The sequence below is a fragment of the Pleurodeles waltl genome, chromosome 1_1 (assembly GCF_031143425.1).
Source record: "Pleurodeles waltl isolate 20211129_DDA chromosome 1_1, aPleWal1.hap1.20221129, whole genome shotgun sequence".
NCBI lineage: Eukaryota > Metazoa > Chordata > Amphibia > Caudata > Salamandridae > Pleurodeles > Pleurodeles waltl.
Window position 1 is genome coordinate 836,906,580 of NC_090436.1, and position 22,671 is coordinate 836,929,250.

At 46.9% G+C, this 22,671-nt stretch overlaps 1 protein-coding gene across 1 annotated transcript in view; it reads left to right on the forward strand.

Annotated features, from left to right (window-relative positions):
• LOC138301836 (transmembrane channel-like protein 2-A) overlaps positions 1-22,671 on the forward strand; it is a 536,847-nt gene that overhangs the window by 153,059 nt on the left and 361,117 nt on the right. Inside the window, exon 7 of the mRNA XM_069242355.1 lies at positions 1,703-1,784. Within this exon, the coding sequence (XP_069098456.1) occupies positions 1,703-1,784 (82 nt within the window). The remainder of the gene's footprint in view (positions 1-1,702; positions 1,785-22,671) is intronic.

Consider the following 22,671-nt stretch of genomic DNA (forward strand, 5'->3'; position numbering starts at 1 on the left):
AATTTCTGGTTTCGATTGTGCTAGAGTTAACAGTCTTAATTTATTCTGTTATTTTACATTGCATGTTAACGTTTCTTATTTGATCGGTGCCTTTTTCTAGGCCATTCACTAGGCGAACGCATGCATGTCGAATGAATGCATGCACCTACAATATGAAGTGGCAGCTACATCATTGCACCTTTTTTAGGCCATGCTGCACAGCAGTGCGATGCTGCACAGCATGGCTAAAAAATGTTGGCAATGCAGTAGTTCTGGTAGACGAAAACTATTGGCTTTGCCAATGGTTGCTACTGTAGGTGCCCTGAACTTTACATGGTGTATCGCATTTTGCAGAATCTCCTATAACGTTTGCCCTCTTGCTGGATCTTTTTTAAAAACTCCTGGATCGAGTCAACATGGATGATGCAAATGTCATAATTGCCACAATACACCAGGATTTACCATTTTGTTGATGACTAAGCACTGTGCTGTGAATTGGGTTCATAATTCCATGGATGCCTACATTATGCCAGAAATTGCCACCATTATTCCAGGGTAATATGTTGTTAACAGTGAACACCATCATGCTAAGAATGCATACAATATTTCAAGCATTACCACTGTGATGTCGGCGGCATCCCTTTACAAGGAGTGATTACCATCATGAAATGAATGCCACCAATGGTCATAGAATTTCCACCATTATGACACAGCCAATATTATAGTTCCAGTGTCCAATACACATTCATACACTCGCACAAGCGCAGACACCCAAGCACACATACAGGTACGTGCATATATACCCATAAGCCCAAACCCACAATGATATACACTACAACAGAATTCATGACACAATCCGCTCAGGAAGATCCTTCTCTGCCTTGCCATCTTCCCTAGGTTCTTTTCCCAATTTTTGCACCACATGGCAGGCCATGCATCACCTAACAGTGTGATTGACAGAAGAAGGACACATTGGTACTCTCAGTGTGCACGACCTGCTTTTGGATTTAGAGGGCTGACATCCGTCGATCTGCCATAGAACTGTAGGATGTGAATTTAGGCCCTACTTTTGTAACAGAACAATGGACATTAGCTCTTGTAACCAAGTGAAGTGCCATTTTTATGGTCTGACAGTAGGCTGGATGAATAATCAAGCATTTCCTTACCCTCTTGCTTCATGTGCATACAGCTGTGCACGGCAAGGCTGCACACCACTGGAAAAGGAAAAAGAGGTGTCACTGAATCAACCTATGTGGAACCCTGTTGTAGCCAATAAACAATTTATCCAGGTACTCAATTACATACCACACTAGTCCTTGTTTTGGCCCAACCAACTCATTCATGTTTTCCATCAGGCTGGAGCAGTGCTAAGGCTCATCCTTCGAAGTCCTAGCTGCATACTTGACACAAGGCGATGGCATGAAGAGCATGTGACACAGACATGTAATGCATCACCTCTGTCTCTGCCTTTGAGAAAGAGAATGATCTTGTGGACTCTTATATACTCTTTTTACGGTCAGTTGAAATGCTACTACATAGCGTGTTTTACAGAATCCAGATCTACAGGTTTAATAAGAACCTCAGATCAGTGACATTATTATTACATTTCTGAAATTTGTGTAGTGTTTTGCAGCACATTAACAAATTAGTTGTACCATTTCTACCATGAATCAACTCACACATTTAGCTATTCTATAGGTAAGTGATTGTGTTTGTTTTTCAGAAATGGATTAAATTTAAAAGAGATTTTGAAAATTTCAAAACTGCGTGCATCCCATGGGAAATGAAGATAAAAGAAGTTGAAAGTGAGTAGGAAGATTTTACATACATTTTTTTAAATCTTTTAATGAGAAAGGATGATGGGCAGGTGAAGTAATTTGCTTTTTCATTTTCTTGGGCTGATGTTTGAATTGAAAACAAATTGTGTACTACAAATGGAAATTCAGCTCAAAACATTATCTATGATTTTTTTTTTCTTTCAAAAAGTGACCTGTTGTCTTCCTAGCGTTTCTTTATGGTACATACAGCTTCAGCAAAACAATATCAGAGCAAGTGACACGTTTTAAAAACGTTTGTTGTTTATAAACACTTAAGTGATTGCTTTTTGAAGTTATTTGTGGCGATACCATCAGCATTTCCTCTAAATTTAATTCTGAAGGGGTTTTTCATGATTGAGTGCTCTGTACAGCTTGTCACAAGTTGTGGTGCTGGTGAGTATTTCCGCCATGCATCCCTAGGAGTGGTTACAACTTTGGTGGCAACCATCAACTTCAGAATATCATTTGCATCCATTTATTCAGCATCTGCGTATGAGTTGGTTTCATAGCTACATTGCCATAACAAAGTGCTAGATTTCAACAATTGGTCCAAAAAAGGAATACAAATATACCTATTGCTAGAGGAGATGAAGCACTCAAACAGCCATCAGAGCTGGAGGTAATACACCAAGTTAGGCTTCTTAAGGACATGTTCCTCCCTCTGGAACAAGTCCAGTGACCTAACTTAGGGAAAGACGAATCACTAATGTGTACCCAGAGGGGGTCAAGAAATGCACACATTGTTTTTTCCAGTTTTCCTGTGAAGATTACTTGGATGATATTCTGGAGTCTACTGAAAGGTTGATAGGTATGAGAAAATAAATAAAATGTGGTGATGTTCTGAGGAAGAACATTTCCGAATGCTATGCTACAGGCTAGTGTGGAACTTTAGAGGTGTTTGCCCTGCCCAAGAAATGGACCCACATAGCGCAACAAGTTTATTTAGCTCCTGAAGCCCTGTGGTAGCTGAATCCTAGTGTTACTCAAGAACCTTTGTGAGTACCTCCATTTTGCCACTGTTTGTTAGGATAAGAAAACAGTGTAATATTGTTTTTCCATGTTGTTGAGTTGCCTGTTATCAGTATGTTTGTGGCACATGCACTGCAGTATTAAGTTTACTGTGTTTGCCGTGCTGTGTAGGTGACACACCAGTTCTACTTGTTTTTGTATGTTCTTATTTTCAAGATTTCTATCCTTCTCATTGTGAATGTCACATGTAACCAATCAAAAAGTATTCAATCAATCAAGATCATTTCCATAACATTAAAACCACACCCAGCATAAAAAGCACTTAATGTAAAGAATTGGCGCTACACAAACATTGCTAACATCAAAAACACGATAATGATACAGATTAAAAAATAAACAATAACACATCCACTTGAAGAATAAAAATCCAGGTTCTGCACTAATTTGAAAAAAGGGGACCCAGAGCCAGACTCAGGCTGTTATTATGACTCTGGCGGTCATAAGACTGCCAGGGCCGTGGTGGAGGTTGGACTGCCGCCAATGCAGCGGTCCGTCCTCCACATTTTGACCAGGACAAAAGCACCACAGTCTGACCACCGGCACTGCCAGGTTTCCGGCGATCGACATCCTGGTGGTGCCGGCGGTCTTAATCCGCCAAGGCAGCGCTGCAAGCAGTGCTGTCCTGGGGATTACGACCCCAGTGTCTGCCAGCCTTTGCATGGCGGTTTCACCACCATGCAAAGGCTGCCAGATATGGGGTGCCGGGGGCCCCTTCACTGCCCATGCTTTTGGCATGAGCAGTGCAGGTTCCCCCATGGACAGCCCAAGGGGTCAGGTTAGTCAAGCTGAAAGAGTTACATTCTGAAAGTCTGGACTGAAGTGTCCAGTTTGTGGTGGAAGAGGCCTCCAGTAGAAAGGAGAGCATTGCGGATGGTCATCGTGCTAGCATGAAGAGTAGGCTGGGGTTCACAGGCGGTCATCACAGTAGTACGAAGATCCTGTAGGGCATCTCGGACCATTGGTCCTGATGCTTCGCATTGGAGGTCACTGCGGGCTGTTGATGCTGTAGCGTGAAGTGCAGATCTTGTGCTGCAGGTCGTCGCTGCTTCACCAGAGATTCACATTGGCAGTCGTTGGAGGTGGAAAGATATTTGGGCGAAGAAGCCCATTTGCGGGCGCAAAGAGCTCAAAACTTCAGGATTTCTCCCTTGTGTTCAGAGGAGTGCACTCAGATGCTACTCAGGACCTTGGGCGGTCCTTCTTGGGGAATCAGGGACTCATTCTTGCAGAGGCCAGCAGGGGTAAGGCAGGTCCAGTTGCAGGCACAATCAGGCTCAGTTGCAGCATGTCAGGAAGTCAGCTAACTGACCTTTGGAGTCACTGAGGTAGCCTGGGATGAAGGAAGCAGCTCCAGTCTTCCTTCTTAGACAGCTGGGCAAGCTTAAAGCTGCAGGGCAGTCCTTTGGCAGCAGGACAGTCCTTCTTCTGTAGTATCCACAGGTTCAGCAGTGTTCTGAAGAATGGGCTGAGGGTCCTATTTTTATACCTGGTGCCAGCTTTGAAGTAGAAGAAACTTCTGGAGATTTGCCCCCAACAGATGGTCCTGGAATTTCTTTCCCCTCTGCCCTGGTCCCAGGAAGTTTGGGATGACAAAAGGTTAGTTTGAAGTTCTTTGCAAATGCAGGAGGCAGCCCCTACTGAAGTGCAATCTAGAAGGTGACAGCTTTGTCTCCACCCATTTGGTCAGGATGGCTGTTAGAAATGGTGTCTCTGGTTGGCAGTCAGTGTGCACCCTGTCCAAGTTGAGACCCTCACACTAGTCAGGGAGATACACAGCTCAGATAACCCCTGCTCACACCCTTGGTAGCTTTGCACAAGCAGTCAGGCTTATCTCAGAGGCAATGTGTAAAGTATTTGTACATACACACGCAATAACACAGTGAGAACACCACAAAAGGACTCCACACCAGTTCAGAGAAATAGTCAATATTTATCTAAATCAGACAAGATCAAAATGACAAAAATTCAACATACACAAGAAAAGATATAACTAACTTTTTAAAGTTAAAAGAGTCTTAGGGCCAGATGTAGCAAGACGGAAAATTGCGAGTTGCAATTTGCGAGTCCTTCCGACTCGCAAATTGCAACTCGCAATTTGCTATGCAGAACGGTGTCTCAGACACCGTCTGCGAGTCGCTATGGGGTCGCAAAGACCCACCTCATTAATATTAATGAGGTGGGTCACAATTTGCGACCCCATAGTGATTCAGGGCACTCACGGGGATGGAGGCCTGCTGTAGTCAGCAGACCTCCATGTCCGTGACTGCTTTTAAATAAAGCAGTTTTTTTTTTTTCAAAGTGCAACCCGTTTTCCTTAAAGGAAAACGAGCTGCACTTTGAAAAATAAACCGAAACCTTTCGTTTCGGTATTTTTCAGGGCAGGTAGTGGTCCATTGGACCACTGCCTGCTCTGAAAAATTATTTTTCATGCCAGCCACAAAGGGGAAGGGGTCCCATGGGGACCCCTTCCTGTTTGCGACTGGGTTACCATCCACTTCAAGTTGATGGTAACTGCGAGTCCATTTGCAACCGCATTTGCGGTCGCAAATGGAATTACATTGCATTGCGACTCGCAAATAGGAAGGGAACACCCCTTCCTATTTGGGACTCAGAAATGCATTTTGCGAGTCGGTTCCGACTCGCAAAATGAATTTCAACATAGCAAAGTGGCTTTAGCGACTCGCAAACGGCATTTTTTCGCCGTTTGCGAGTCGCTAAACCTTTGCTACATCTGGCCCTTAATCCATAAAAGTCAATTGTTGCATTATTTTATCGCAAAGTACCTGGTAAGTGTCAATAATATAGCCGCAAGTGAGGTGATGCATCAGAAAAGCAAGTGATGCTTTGGTTCCTTATTCATGAGTGAGACTTGCATTGATTCTTCCCGCTGCTGGCAGGCGATGCATCGTTTCTTTCCCCGGAGGACAATGCATCGCTTTGCGGGCACGCAGACTCAGGTCTGTACATTGATGTTGAAGATTTGATGCCCAGGGACGATGCGTAGAAAATCCAGACACACAGCAACAATAGATCTGGACTGAAGCAGGCAATACATCGATTTTGCAGCTGCAAAACAGGTGCTGCGTCAATTTTTGAGCTGAAGTGCATGCAATGCATTGATTTTTCTGCCGTAATGGCTCAGCTGCATGAATTTTCATTCAGGTTACCAGCTTTCACTTTTAAGGGCCGATGGGCTGGAATTGGCACCACTTAGCTAGTCAGGACTCTCAGCAGAAGAGCCCAGGCACTGGCAAATGAAGTCTTTGATGTCCCTTAGACTTCACAACACTCAGGTACACTCAGTTCAAGCCCAGGCAAGTTACAGGTTCCTGACAGAATGTCCTCAATCCAGGGTTGTTCTGAAGTTGTGGGGTCAGCAGTCCAATACTTATAGGCATTTCTGCCTTTGAGGTAGTGCACAAGACCCTGCCTCTTCCTTGCCCTGCACCAGCCACACTCTTGGGGGTTGGAGACTGTATTGTGTAATGTCTGGCACACCCTTTGCAGTCCAGGTGTCAAGCAGAGGCACAGAATGGTTAAGCAAGAGAATGCCCACTTTCTAAAAGTGGCATTTTAAAACTTACAGTCTAAAAACAACTTTACCAAATGATGTATTTTTAAATTGTGAGTTCAGAGACCCCACATTCCATATCTCTATCTGCTCCCAATGGGAATCTGCACTTAAGAGATATTTCAAGGCAATCCCCATGTTATCCTAAGAGAGAGATAGGCCTTGCCCTAGTAAAAAACAAATTTAGCGGTATTTCACTATCAGGACATGTAAAACACATCAGTACACATCCTACCTTTTAAATACACTGCATCCTGCCCACGGGGCTGCCGTGGGCCTACCTTAGGGGTGACTTACATGTAGAAAAAAGGAAGGCTTGGTCCTGGCAAGTAGGTACGCTTGCCAAGTCAAACTGGCAGTTTAAAACTGTCCATGCAGACAATGCAGTGGAAGGTCTGAGGCATGTTTACAGGGCTACTCATGTGGGTGGCACAGTCAGTGCTGCAGGCCCACTAGTAACATTTGATTTACAGGCCCTGGGCACCTCTAGTGCACTTTACTAGGGACTCACTAGTAAATCAAATATGCCAATCATGCAGAAAACCAATCACAGGTCCGATTTAGACAGAGAGCACTTGCACTTTAGCACTGATCGGCAGTGGTAAAGTGCCTAGAGTCCTAAGGCCAGCAAAAACTAACTTCAGCACAGGATCAAAAACAGAAGGTCAGAAGTAAAAAGTACAGGAGAAACCATGCCAAGTGCTGACAGGTCTAACACATGTCCCCCCAGCTGATATTGGGCAGAACCACCCAACGCCTTGGGAGTTCTCTTCACTAAGGCCGAAGAACCTGGACAGACCGTCAACGTTGATGTGTTCTGTTCCAGGACAAAGTCCATTCCCTGTAGGGAGATGAACTACCTCAACAGTTTAGGATTCTCACCCCTCATCTGCATCAGCCATCTGAGAGGCGGGTGGTCGACCTGAGTCCCAAACAAGTAGAGTCTTAACTTCTTCAGTGCCCTGAACACAGCAAAAGCCTCCCTCTCTATTGCTCTCCACCACTGTTCCTGGGAAAGTATTCCCCTACTGATGAAGGCTACTGGTTGATCTAGACCCACTTTGTTTAGCTGTTAGAACACAGCCCCCACACCATGCTCTGAAGCATCTGCCTGCACCACAAATTCCTTGGAAAAGTCAGAAGCCTTGAATACATGTGCAGTGCACATGGCCTCCTTCAGGATGTCAAAGCAGTCTGGTACACCTTTGTCCAGATCTCCTGATGAGGCTGCTTCCTGGAAGCCAGCTCTTTCAAGGGGGCAACAATAGTGCCATACCCCTTGATGAATCTCCTGTAATAGCCAGTGAGGCCTAAAAAGGCTCACTTCTGTCTGGGTTTTGAGAGGCGTCCAAGCCAGAATAGTGTCAATCTTTGTCTTCGGGGGTGCCACCTTGCCGCTCCGTACCTGGTGCCCCAAGTGCACCACAGACCCGTGCCCTATCTGGCATTTACTTGCCTTGATAGTGAGGCTTGCACTCTGTACCACTCTCAGAACCTCATGGAGGTAGTAAAAATGGCTCTCCCCGCTAGATATAAACGCTGCAATGCCACCCAAGTAGGCAGCACTAAAGTCCTCCAGCCCAGCCAGGACCTGGTTGACCAGTCTCTGGAAGGGGGCGGGCATTCTTCAACCCAAAGAGCATAACCCGGAACAGGTAGTGAACCTCTGGTGTTGAGAACACTGACCTCCCTTTGGCCCCCTCAGTTAAGTCAATCTGCCAGTACCTAGATGTTAGATCAAACATGCGTAGGAACTTGGCAGCTCCCAACCAGTCGATGAGCTCATCAGCTTGGAGGATGGGGTGGGTGTCAGTCCTCATGACGGCATTGAGCCCCCAGTAGTCAACACAGATCTCAGTTCAGGTGTGACACCAGGTAGAGCAGCCTTGGGCACCAGAACCATAGGACTGGACCAATGGCTGTTGGAGTGCTCAATCACCCGTAGCTCCAGCATCATGAAGCCCCCCTACTTGATGCTGTTCGTCACTCTGTTAGTCACTCTGTAAGCTGTTGTGCTTGATGGGTAGAAATGTTCCCAGAATCAATGTCATGTATGCACCAATGGGTGATCCCAGGAGTGAGTGAAAACAGAGAGGCAAACTGCCCCAGCAACTGGTGATGTCCTTCTGTTTTTTTTTAGGGGCAGAGTAGGGGAGAGGTTCACACCCTCCCCTGACCCATCCTGTTCTTTGGCAGACAGGAGGTGGGGGAGAGGTTCATTCTCCCCTTCCGCTCCATTATCCGTGACCAAGAGCATGGTCAACTAAGACCTCTCAAATTGCGGTTTGAGAAGGTTCATGTGTAGACATCTGCATGTCCACCAGGTAGGTGACATCAATCTTGAGCTCCTTCACCTCAAAAGGCCCAGACCAACGGTCTTGGAGAGCACATGGCTCTATCAGGGCCATCACCCACACCTTCTGGCCAGGCTGGAACTCAACCAGAGTGGTATTCTGGTTGTACCAACGCTTCATGTCCTCCTTGCTAGCTTCCAGATTCTCCTGACTGAGTTTACAGAAGCGAGCTGTCTGGCTCTTGAAGGCCAGCATGTAACTGAATACATCCTGGCGGGGCTTCTTTGGAGCTTGCTCCCAGCTCTCCTTCACCAAATTTAGAGGCCCTCTCACAGAGTGCCCATACAGAAATTCAAAAGGGCTGAATCCATCCCACTCCGTGGTTCTCTCCTTTAGGTAAACAACAGGCATGGCATTAGGACATCCTACTTACGCCTCCTGGGTTCTGAGAGATCCATAATCATGCTCTTAAGGGTTATGGTTAAACTTGTATGTTACACCACACATCCTCCACATGGCCTTCGTGTACAGCGACATGAAATTGGTACCTGGGCAGGGACCACCTCCTTGGGGAAACCCACATATGCAAAGATCCCCATCAGTGCCCTGGCCACTGTCGGCGCAGTCACCCTCTTCAGGGGGATAGCTTCTGGGTCCTAGGTGGCATGGGTCACCAAGACCAATTAAACTTGTTGCCCATGGCTCTTGTGTGATCCAGAGGCCCCACAATGTCAATGCCCACCCGCTCAAAAGGGTGCACATGATAGGAAAGGGTTGAAGAGGAGCCTTGCACCTCCTCCCAGACGTGCCACTCGTCTGGCAAATCTGAAAAGTCCTGCAGATGCATCTGAGTTCCTCCTCATTTGGGGCCAATAAAAGTGGGTGTCAAGCCTGTCAAAAATCTTGTGCTGCTCCAAATGACCTACTAGTGGCAAATCATGAGCCAGACCCAATAGAAAGGCTCTTAAACACTTACCACCAGCACATGGGCTACCCCAGGCCCAGCAACCTTAGGTTTACTGTACAGGAGATATTTCTCCTAGTAAATCAGGTGAGATCCAGAAGTGTAACAAGCTGCCTGGGCCCCAGCCTGCATCGGAAGGCTCTCAAGGGTTGGACATTTTTCTATGCTGCACATAACTCCTCCCTGGTGGAGCCTCCTTCCTGCCAATGGGTCATGTGAGAGGAAGGTTCTGACCATCTGGTCTACCCTGATTTTTTCGCTTTTTGACCACCTTGTTTTTGACCTTTTACTGTGAGGGAGCCTTCTAATCAGGGATTTTCCCACAGGAAACTCCTGGTAAAATGCACTGCGCATGTGACCACCGGTGCCGCCTTGCTAAGGAAAGGCTGCTGTGGTGCAGCAAGAGTAGGAAGCCCCAGGCTGGTTGCACATGATCATGTGTGCACACGCGTGTGCACCCATGTAAGGGCTGCGCGGGGAGCGTTCCTGGCGTGTGCAGCCCAAGAACTGCGCTTAGGGAGCCTGGGGCAGAAGGAACTATGCAAAGTGGGTGGTGACCTGGAGTAGGCCTCATGAGATGGGTGTACACAGAGGAGGGATAGTCAGTGTGCTTACTGTATTTTTACTGTAGGGACACTCCAGTACATGTCAACATCAGTGTGCTTACTGTCTTTTCACTGTAGGGACATCCCATTCAATGTCAATAGGAAAGAGTGGCCTAGGACATAATTCAGGTCCCCTAGGGCCCACAGAGACCAGAGTCGCACCAGTGTACACTGTAACCTGTCTGAAAAGAGTGATGCAGTAGGTTACAAAAGCATAGTTGTTCAACTTATGGGTCATCCAGGGATGTCATCTTTCTCTGGCTCAGCTCACGATTAGGGTCAATTACTGCTCTATTCAGCTGCCTGAGCAGAGCCTTGCATCATTCAGCCAGCTGTCAGCCCCTGCCAGGAAATGGGCGGAGAAGCCCTGAAAGGAATGTTAGGAAGGAGGGGCTGAGTTTCAGAGCTCATGTGACCCAAGCTCCTGGATGACGTCATTTTTGAGCTATCCCAGAAGACAGTGCAGGAAGAAGGGGACAGGGGCAAGGAAGCAATGTGGCATGTCTGGATTGGCCAGAGGTACATGTCTGCTGGACACATCCGCCCCCACAGAGGTCCTGCACAGGGGAGAGCTCTCTCTCTTGGCTGTGCTTCACTTCTGGAGACTGAAACTGCAGACGAGCGTCATGTACAACTGAAAAGAAGAACCCCCTGACGGCCCCCTGGGGCAGGGATTCTTCCCCTGAAGGAATTCAGGCCCAGCGAGGCACAGGCCAGGCCCAGGTAAACTGCCCCTCTTACTCCCCCTGAGGCCTAGTTGGGGGAAAGACTGGGCTGGCGCAAGGAGAGCGCGCTGCCCAGGAGGAAAGGAGGGCACCAAAGGAAGGACTTGCTCCCTATAATCTGGGACCCTTCTAGGCCAGGAGGCCTAAGGAGAGTGCTCCTGGTGGCAAGGGCTTGTCACCAGGAGCGAAACGACACTAGAACCATCCAAATCGGCCCTTAGGGGCCTGAGATATCCAAAGAAGATCTGTGACCTTTGACCTACTTCTGAGCGAGCAGCGAAGCGCGTGGGGCTCCACTGCTGATCCGGTCGATGCCCCTGGGGTGGGCCAGGGCCCGGGGGCTGCCCCCAAACAGAAGTAAAGCCAGGGGCTGCAGTTGCCATCCCCGTCAAGACATATTGAGAGGGCCCTGACCCGATCTCAGGACCCACTGACGAGGAAGATGGGGAGAGCCGTCACGCTCCTAGTGAAAATGGTGGAAGGGGGCACCAGACTCCATCTCTGGGCACCACCAAGAAGAAAAGTCGGGGGACGCCATCATGTCCCCCGCGAAGATGGCCACCGGCTGAGGGAGAGCCAGTGGCCGAAGACTAAGCTGGGGAGTGCCGTCATGCTCCTCATAAAGGTTGTTCTGGGGCCTCAGACACCATCCTGGGGCCCCACCAGAAGACCAAGTCGGGGGTGCCGTCACACCCCCGTGAATGTGGCTAGAGGAGCCACGGATCCCATCCCTGGGCCCTGCAAAGAGGTCAAGACTGTCACTCTCCCCAGAGTGGCCAGGGGGCCCCGGACTCCATCCGGGAGCCCCGTTGCGGCAGGAGAGGAGGGAAGAGTGCCGTTGCACTCTCCCAGGCAGCCCTGATGGCCACTGCAGCAGCACGGGTCTTCCCGCAGAAGCAGGCAGATACTAGCGTAAAGGCCGGCTCCCGAGGCAGCACCTGGAGGTGCTGGCCATGTGGGGAGCGGGCAGGAGCGGCCAGGGGTGGGCTCCCCGAGCCGCTCCCCAACACCACTCACCTGACCGGGGTGTCTGGGTGGGACCGGACACCCCCAACCATGAGGGCAGACGGGGGTGGGCTTCCCACGCTGCCCTCCACCAAGGAGGCAGCATGAAGGGGGTGTCCAGGTGGGACCGGACCACCCCAAAAAACACGAAGATTGCCGGGGGTAGGCTCCCTGTGCTCCCCTCCAATGAGGCCAGCATCTGAGGATGCACGAGTGGGACCGGAAACCCCTCCATCGCCAGAGGAAAGCGGCGGCAAGAGGCTGCATGAAAGGAAGTAGAGCGGTTCTGCCTGGCACAGCGGGAGAGCTGCTCATTAAATATGCATAGTGCCCATAAGGCCTTGCGGGCCCAAGTCTTCCAGAACACAGTATTCAGCTCACATTGGCCCCAGGAAAATGGTATTACACCAGATTAATCAAGTGTATGATGTTACACCAGGATAATCTAAAAATAATCCAAAAGTAATGTTTATTGTTTACATTATTTAAACATGTCTCTGTATGTTTCTGGTAATTCTGATTTGTGTAATGAGACTTATACCCACTCTCTTGCACTGTAAGTTTGCTTATTCTTCAGATTTTGGTGCTTTTACTCTACATTACAGGCAAATGTTGCATTGGCATACCAGGGATTGCTTTGCCATGTGGGTTGTTGGATTAGATTTCCCCCAGGGGAAGACATGAGAGATTACACAATTTCATCCAAGAGCAATTCCATCAGTTTGTGTATTTTTGTAAATTGTTGCATAGTATTGAGTAATGTGTGTGTGTAATAAACATACTTTTACTTTATTAAAAGAGAGAGCATAAACTGGACAATCATTTATTGAGTGCCATGCTCACCTGCTCGTGAATGGGGCTTACTAGCCCACACCACCTCCCTTGAGTAAGCCTTGGACTGCTCAGCAACGCTACCCTATGAGGGTCAAGTGCTACAATGGGGTGTTTGGTTTCCAGTGGTGGTCGTATGTGCGGACCCATTACTTGTGCAGGACACACAACTAAAGACCCACCTTCCAACAGGTCAGCTCAGGCAGGTCCCCCAGTTCAGCTACTTCTTCCCCTGTAGGTTCCGGGGCATTACCCTCAGGTTCAGCCTCCTCCCAGACTGTGAGAATCTCAGTAGTGGGTTTCCCTCACCCCTGGATCCTCTTTTTCCTGGCAAACACCTGGGCCACTGTTTCAGGCTCCTAGGCCTCCTGGTCACCCTCTCGAGTGACCATGGACCATGTGGTCACGCACGCCCACTCTGGCAACCCTAATATTTGCAATTGAGCCGTGAGCTCTACCTCCTTCCAGGTGGTATGCTCTAGGTCATTCCCTAGCAGACAGTCAACAGGCATGGATGGACTCACAGCTACCCTCAATGAACCTGAGACCCCACCCCCTTTCTAAGGGAATCTGAGCTACCAAGCATTGGCACTCACTGTTGTCCACTGCCACAACGTGGTGGACCACATTAGGAATTACCTGTTCTTGAGACACCAGATGACAGCGGACTGTTGTCATATTGACTCCTGTGTCTCTAAGAGCCTCCATCCGCCTCCCATTGATGGTTAACCACTGCCTGTACTTCTTTGTATTATCAGGCATAAGGGTTCTCTGGACCACCTTACCATCACACAGGGAGACTAGGGTTATCTCAGCTGGCTCCCCAACACTAATTGGGGCCAGCTCCTCTGCAAGCGCAACCCTAAGTGACTGTCCATCATTGGGGGGCTTTGCCTGCTTAGGACACTTGGGACTCCCTCTGATGAGCCCTTCCTGACTGCAGGCAAAGCACTTGATGGGCCCCTTCCCTGCAGGCTTTCCTGAGGGGAATCAAAACTTTTTCTCAACAAGGGGCTGGGAATCCTTACCCTGGGAACTAGTTTAGAGAACTTCTTACTTTTATTCTTGTCCCCCCCTCCTTCTTCTATTAGTGACCCTGCCCAACCTTGGCTGAGTATCCCACATACAACTTCTTTTGGACCCTGGTGCTGAGCCAGTGGTCTACCTCCATGGCAAGCTTCCTGGGGTAAAAAGGGTTGCTGTCAATCAAGTGCTGGCAAAACTCTGGAAATCAACGACCAGATAAGTGCTCCCATTCAATCAAACTGTATAGCCCCTGGAAGTCTGTTACCTTGCTGCCCTTTACCTAACCATTCAGTGTTCTGCAAAAAGAATCAACATACTCCACCCAAGTTTGTGATCCAAGTTTAGCACGCTCCCTAAACTTGCCCCTGTAACTCTCTGGGGTGGGGACCATACCTCCTGGTTAGGGTGTCCTTTCTAGAAGGGAACCTCATCCCTCTATTCCACTGAAATGTCCTTCCACAGGCCTGCCCCCCAATCTCTCTCTGGGACCCTGTGCATCTTCTGTGCCACCTCATAACCCTCGAACCACTGCTCTATGTCATCACCCACCACAAAATCCTTTACCACATCATTGGGCATATGCACCTTCCCCTCAGACTGCACTGTAGGACTGCTACCACCATCTGTGCTTGACCTGCTCTTTAGATCCAGTTCCTTCAGCGGCAACTCATGAGCTAACAACATTTTATTCTCCTCCATGGCCATTGCCATTTTCTCTGCTTCTGCCTCTCTCTCCCTTTTGGCTAATTCCAGCTTGAGCTTCTCAAGCCCCAAAGGATGCCTTCTCTGTGCCTATCTGTCCCTCAGTTCCTCTGTGGTCATACCCTTAAAAGAAACACTGCTGCCTGCCCTGGAGGCCCTCCCTCCAGGCAGGTCCTAGTTATCCATCAAATCATCATGTACGCTCTGCACCTCCTCATCCATAGCAGCATTCTCCGCTGTGTGCTCCTCAGCCTCTTTTACTGCCAACCACGCCCTCAGTGCCTTTTGCAGCTCCTCCTTCTTTTCTTGGTGGAGCTTTTGATTGGACACTTGAATTCCTTACAAAACTGCTTGAGCTGAGGTACATTATAGATATTCAACTTCTCCAGTTCAAACACCACATTTGTAGCAACTTGTGATGGCTCCCCGGGCTGAGACAACGTTCACCAAAGGGGCAAAGTTTAAAGAGGCAGAGAGATCCCAAAAAGGAAAATAATAAAAGCAAAGAAAAATCCAAGAGAAAAACCGTATCTTGTGTAATGCTCTGCAATAAAATAGTAGTGTACACCAATCACTGTATGTCAAGTACACATACAAGTCCTATCCTTACCGCTGACCACCAGTGTTAGAAATGGGGTCGTTAGTTGGTAGTCAGTTTACACCCTGTCCAAGTAGGGACTCTCACTCTAGTCATTGTAAGGGAGATGCACAGCTCTGATAACTCCTGCTCACCCCGTTGGTAGCTTGCCACAAGCATTCAGGCTTATCTCATATGCAATCTGTAAAGTATTTGTACATACACACACAGTAGCACAGTGAAAACACCACAAAAGGATTCCACACCAGTTTAGAAAAAAAACAATATGTATCTAAATCAAACAAGACCAAAACAACAAAAATCCAACGTATACAAGAAAATATGTTACTTTTTAAAGTTAAAAGAGTCTTAACCCATAAAAGTCTATGATTGCATTGCTTTCACACAAAGTACCTGTTAAGTATAAAAAAAAAAAAACGCAAGGGAGGTGATGCGGCAGAAAAGCAAGTAATGCAGTGATTCCTTACTTGATTATTTCCTCGCTGGGCAGGTGATGCACAGTTTCTTTCCCCACAGAAGGATGATGAGTCAAGTTCGGGACACATAGGGGCATATTTAAACTCTGTTTGCGCCGGATTTGTGTAATTTTTTTTTTACGCAGATCCGGCGCAAACTTAACTCCATAATTATATTTTGACGCTAGACCCATCTAGCGTCAAAATATTGGAGTTAACGTCATTTTTTTACTGTGAAAACCAACCTTGCATCAATGAGATGCAAGGTAGGCGTTCCCGGGCAAAAAATGACTCTAAGGCCTTAGCACCTTATTTATCCTCCCATGCAAAAATCATGCACCGGAGGAGGAGGCCCTTAAATAATGGCCCTAAGCTTGCTTAGGGCCATTATTTAATGCCTGGGTAAGGGCAGGCATTAGGGGACCTGAGGGCTCATTTCCATGGTCGGAGACCATGGAAGCAGCCCACAGGTGCCCTTCCCTGCCCCCAGGGACACCCCCACCTACCCATACCCACACCTGGAGGAAACCTAAGGATGGGGGGGTTAAGTTTTTTTTTTTTTGTAAAGTGCCATTGGGGGGCCTAACTTGGGTCTCCCTCCATGGCACGGTGCCCAATGGCCATTCCCAGGGGACACAAGTCCCTTGGGCATGACCATTGGGCATGGGGGCATGACTTGTGTCTTTACTAAGACAGAAGTCATATCCATGGGGGATGTGCACCAAAGATTATACTAGTCAGGTTAGAGTAATTTTTCTGACTCTAACCTGACTAGCACCATTCTTTGATGCACAGCCTCCTGTTTCCCCTACGCCTCCCCCACCCGGTTAGCGTAATGTATTTTGATGCTAATCAGGCCTTACCGCCGGCTAGCATCATTCCTTAAATATGACACCCTGCAGGCATCCAGGAATGGCGCCAGCTGGCGGTAAACCTTTTAACGCAAACCTGCGCTAACGAAGGTTTGCGTCAAAAAGTGTAAATCACGGCCACAGTCTCTGGTCCATGCATTAATATTGAAGATTTTACGCCCAGGGACGATGTGCAGAAAATCCAGATGCACGGCAACAATGGATCTGTGCTGAAGCAGGCAATGCATAGATTGTGCAGCTGCAAGACAGGAGCTGTGTAAAATCTTCAGCCCCAGTACAGGTGCTGTGTTGAGTTTTCTACTGCAACGGCCCCTGTGCATGGATTACAACTCAGGTTACAAGCTTCCACGTCTAAGGGCCCAAGGACTGGATTTGGCACCACTTAGCAAGTCAGGGCTATGAGCAGAAGAGCCCAGGCACTAGCAGATGAAGTCTTTGATGTCCCTGAGACTTCACAACCAGAGGCAAGCTCAGTTCAAACCCTTGAAAAACTTGGAAATTAGGATGTACAAAGCAAAGTCCAGTCCTTTCACTCCCAGGGCAGAAGCAGTAGCAGAAGGCTAGCACAGCAAAGCAACAGGCAGAGTGTCAGGTCCTCCTCAAGCATCCAGCTCTTCTCCAAGGCAGAATGTCCTCAATCCAGGAGTGTTCTGAAGTTGTGGGTCAGCAGTCCAATACTTAAACCCATTTCTGCCTTTAAAGTAGGCAAACTTCAAAAGAAAGTATTTTTAGTGCACACGACCCTGCCTCTTCCTTGCTTTAGTGGGTTGGAGACTGAATTGTGTGAGGTCTAGCACAGCCCTTTCAAGTGCAGGTGTCAGCATCTCCCTCCCACTTTAGCCCAGGAAGACCCATCAGGACATGCAGGACAAACTTCAGCTCCCTTTGTGTTACTGTCTAGAGTTAATTCACAAAAAGCCCAACTGTCAGTCTGACCCAGACGTGGATTCAGCAGCCAAGCAGAGGCATGGAATGGCTAAGCAAGAAAATGCCCACTTTCTAAAAGTGGCATTTTCAAACTTACAATCAAAAAAACAACTTTATCAAAAGATGTATTTTTTAATTGTGAGTTCAGAGACCCCAAACTATATCATCTCCCAGGGGGAAACTGCACTTAAAAGATATTTCAAGGCAATCCCCATGTTATTGCATGGGAAGGATAGGCCTTGCCATTGTGAAAACCGCATTTAGCAGTATTGTCCTATCAGGATATATAAAACATACCAGTACATGTACTACCTTTTAAATACAATGCACCCTGCCCATGAGGCTGCCTTGTGCCTACCTTAGGGGTGACTTACATGTAGAAAAAGGGAGGGTTTGGCCCTGACAAGTGGGTACACTCACCAGGTTGAACTGGCAGTTTAAAATTGCCCACGCAAACACTGCAGTGGCAGGTCTGAGACATGTTTACAGGGCTACTCATGTGGGTGGCACAATCATTGCTTCAGGCCCACTAGTAACATTTGATACACAGGCACTGGGCACTTCTAGTGCACTTTACTAGAGACTTACTAGTAAATCAAATATGCCAATCATGGAGAAAACCAATCACCAGTTCAATTTAGACAGAGAGCACTTGCACTTTAGCATTGGTCAGCTGTGGTAAAGTGCACAGAGACCTAAGGGCAGAAAAAATTAAATTTCAGCACAGGATAAAAAACAGAAAGCAAAAAGTACAGGGGTAACACGCCAAGTGCTGACAGGTCTAACACTGACCAACTTACAACATCTATTTCCCCTTTTTTGTTTTGGTCTGGGAGGAATACACAAAAACCAACTGCCAACAACACCTAGTCATGTGACCCAGGATGCAGGCTGCAGGCACCAAATAGTTAGAATAAGAAAAATGCTAACTTTCCAAAGGTTGTATTTTCAGAAATATGACTTAAAATCTAACTTTACCATTAAAGAGGATTGTAAATCATAATTTCTTAGATACCAAAAATGAAGTTTATACCTGTTACCAAACAAAAGTTATCTCTTGTTAAATGTAGCACTGTATCCAATGTTATCCTGTAGGAGAGGTAGGCCTCACTGTAGCAAAAAAATAAATTTATTACCAGGATATGTACAACTTAAAACTATGGGGCATATTTAAGAGCCGCTATCGCCTCCTTGTGCCACATTAGCGTAATTGTTTTTACTCTAATGTGCTCAATAGCCGTGCCAGATTCACTAAGTGGCACAATGCATGCATTGTGCCACTTTGCAACCCCTTGCAGCACATTAGAGACAAGAGAGGCATTGCACCGTAAGAGGGGATGAAAAAATGGGGCAAACAAATCTAAAAGATTTCTTTGCGTCATTTGTTTTTGGTATTTTAATGCCTGCTCAGATCAGGCGTTAAAAGGGGGCAGGCCATTGCTTTCAATGGACACCTATGTACTGTTCAGGGTCAGCACCAAATCTTGGTGCTAACCCTGAACAGTACATCAATAGCATCAGAAATTCTGACGCTGTTACCCCCTACCTTGCGCCATGGTGCACTGTGTTTTAAATACGGTGCACACATGGTGGCGTAAGGTACGGGGGTGCACGGGGCTGCAAGAAAAGTCATGCTACATGTATTGTAACTCCACGTTTCTTCAATCTGGCCATATATGTAAATAAAAATTAATACAATGCACCCTATCCTATAGACAGTTTAAGGCCTGGCCTGGGAGTGACTTATGTGTATTAAAAACATAATTCAACAGTTATTTTGGGAGATTATAATAGCAGTTTAAAACTGCACCTAGGTTGCAGTGGCAGGCCTAAAACATGTTTAAAAAGGCAACTTAAGTAAGCGGCACAATAAGTGCTGCAGGCTCACTAGTAACATTTAATTTACAGGCCTTGAGTACAGACAGTATCTCTTTACTAGGGACTACATTAAATGTGCAAATTAGTTGTAAGCCAATTTTACCATGTTTGGAGGAGTGAGCACAAGTATGTTAGCACTGGTTAACAGTGATAAATGTGCACAGAGTCCTAAGGCCAAACAGGAGGGAAGGCAAAAAGTTCGGGGGGAACCTTGCCAAGAATGTCAGGGCTAACACACAGAAAAATAACAATCAGTCTCTAGTGCATCTTTAGAAAAATAATAGGACCCTTGACAATTGATAACTAGAAGTAACAGGTAATATTATGATGAAACTAGGTGCTTCTACTTTCAGAAAAAGATACAACCTCAAACATTTTTTTGTGTTTATTATCTTGAACCTAGGTTTTTAAAAGAACATTGTGGGGCAGTGCTTGTAAGGTCTCATCTTTAGTTGAGAATCATTAGTTTTACTGTTCTGTTCGCAGATACAATTACAGACAACGAGTCAGAGGTGTGAGACTGGGTTTTCAGTTCAAAAATGATAAAAAACACTTTTAACCAAAACACCCACCATCTGAACAACAAGGGCAGGCATGTCAGAATGTTTGCTTTGTCCAAGTCAAAATCTTCATGAGGGGCCTAACAGTTCATATACTTCTTTAAAGGAGTACATGTAATTGATGTCAGAAATTACTATGATATCCACTGAGGTAACAGCATTGTAGGATTCTACATATTGAAAAATGCTGGTTGCTATGATGAATTTTTCCTGACAGGACCGCCAACAAACTGAAGCTTCCCCTACATCTGCACAGTTTGTGACTATATAGTTAGGAGCTGATTGTGACTTTGGACTACTATGCACTAGAAGGGTGTTTAAATTGTTCCAGAATCAGACTACTGGTTTCATCCAACAAAAAACGACTTTGATGATAGAAATATGAAAAACAGACATTGGTATCCCTGTTTGGACAGGAAATGACAGATATGGGCACCCTGAGATTATCCACAGAGTACAGGATGGATCCAGGGTGGTTCAGACTCACACAGTATGAAAGCAGCAGAAATTCCCTGCAGGTTTATGACCCTGACAATGTCAGTGTATTAGTTTTTCTTAGGGGCCCGACGGATGAACGTCCTGAAGAAGGAAGGTGGTTTTGTGACTGTGGAAGTAGTGCCTCCTACAAAGTGGATGAATGGACTACAATTGGGCTTCCAATGGATCATTGACTGTTCAGTGCTACTCCAGCTATACGTTAGGTGCCAAACCATATGTAGATACCAAGCCTTGATGGGTAGAATACTTTAAGTAAACTCCCTCGGCAAAGAAATATCAAAGTAGTGCAAAGAGATACATTCATATAATTTCCGCTTAATGTTTAAGAAATAATTTTGTTCAAGGACACATTGGTAAATAGGACAAAGTGGTACTTCATGGAATGAGGGCCACTAATTTTGAACGAGAGTGTGAATTGAAAATTGTAGGAAAGTACCCTCTTTTTGGCATGTTACCCCCAATTTCTGCCTGATGTCGGTGTGTTTGACTGTGTCACTGGGATCCTGCTAACCATGACCCCAGTGCTTATGCTCTCTCTACTCAATTTTGTCACTCCATACTGGTAACCCAGTATTTCATCCCAAATTGACATACTGGTCACCCCTTTTAAGTCCCTAGTAAATGGTACTTAGGTACCTAGGGCATTGGGGTTCCAGGGGATCCCAATGGGCTGCAGCATTACTTTTGCCACCCATTGGAAGCCCATGCAAAGGCTTCTGTGGGACTGCCATTGCAGCCTGCGTGTAATGGTGCATGCACCCTTTCACTGCCATTTACACTCCACCTGGTCACTGATAAGTCACCTATGTGTCAGGCCTTCCAACCCTGAAGTCTAGGTGCAAAGTACCTGTATGTGAGGGCACCCCTGTACTAGCAGAGGTGCCCCCACATTGTCCAGGTCCATTTTCCCAGACTTCATGAGTGCAGGGACGCCATTTTACGCTTGCATTGTATATAGGTCAATACCTATGTCCAGCTTCACAATGGTAATTCCGAATATGGCCATGTAAGGTGTCTAACATCTTGGAATTGCACCCCCATACTTATTCTAGTATTGGTTGTACAATTCCATGCACTCTGGGGGCTCCACAGTGGACAACCAGGATTGCCATACGGGCCTTCTAAGGCTTTCCAGGCACCCTCAGCTGCTGCCACCTCACAGACAGGTTTCTGCCCTCCTGTTGCTCAAGCAGCTCGAGCCCAGGAAGGCAGAACAAAGCATTTCCTTTGGGAGAGGGGTGTTACACCCTCTTCCTTTGGAAATAGGTGTTACAGGCATGTGAGGGGTAGCCTCCCAGAGCCTCTGGAAAAGCGTTGAAGGGCACAGATGGTGCCCTCCTTGCATTATCCAGTCTACAGCAGTTCAGGGACCCCTGGTCCCTGCTCTGGTGTGAAACTGGACAAAAGAAAGGGGAGTAACCACTCCCCTCTCCGTCACCACCCCAGGGGTGGTGCCCAGAGCTCCTCGAGAGTGTCCCTGGGTTTTGTCATCTTGGATTCCAAGGTGGTGGGGCACTCTGGGAGCACCTGAGTGACCAGTGCCAGCAGGTGACGTCAGAGCTCTCCCCTGATAGGTGCTTAGCTGATCAATCCCCCTTTCAGGCCTATTTAGCGTCTCTCCTCTGGTGCTGCATGGGCCTCCTTTGGCACCCTCATTGTCCCCATGCTCTGGGACTCCTGTGCAAGTTGCCTGGTCTTCTGAGGGCTCTCTGATTTGTCACTATTTGCACTGTTTTCTAATTGTTTTTACAGCTTATACTGCATTCTAGTGTATATACTGTGCATATTACTTACCTCCTATGGGAATATAGTCTCTAAGGTGTTTTTGGCATTTGTGTCACCAAGATAAAGTACCTTTATTTTTGTAACACTGAGTATTTTTTTTCATGTGCGTGAGTACTATGTGACTACTGTGGTGTTGCATGAGCTTTGTATGTCTCCTAGATTGGTCTTGGCTGCTCAGCTACAGTTACCTCTAGACAGCCTGGCTTCAAGACACTGACTACATTTCACTAATAAGGGATAAATGGACCTAGTGTGAGGTGTAAGCACCTTTGGTACCCACTACAAACCAAGCAAGCCTCCTGCATAAATCACTAGCAATGATCTACTAACACTTATTGAAGAAGCTTTGGAGAATAGATTCAGTAGTAGTAAAACTTATTTACATTTAATAAGACGATTTGTCCATATAAATATCACACATACTATACAACAGAATTATATCGCTGAATCATAATAACAATGCATTTTCCTCAACAATGTGTTGATATAATTCTCCCAGACAGTTGGTGCTTTGTAATTCTTGCAAGAGAAACACTGTCATTTTTCTTCT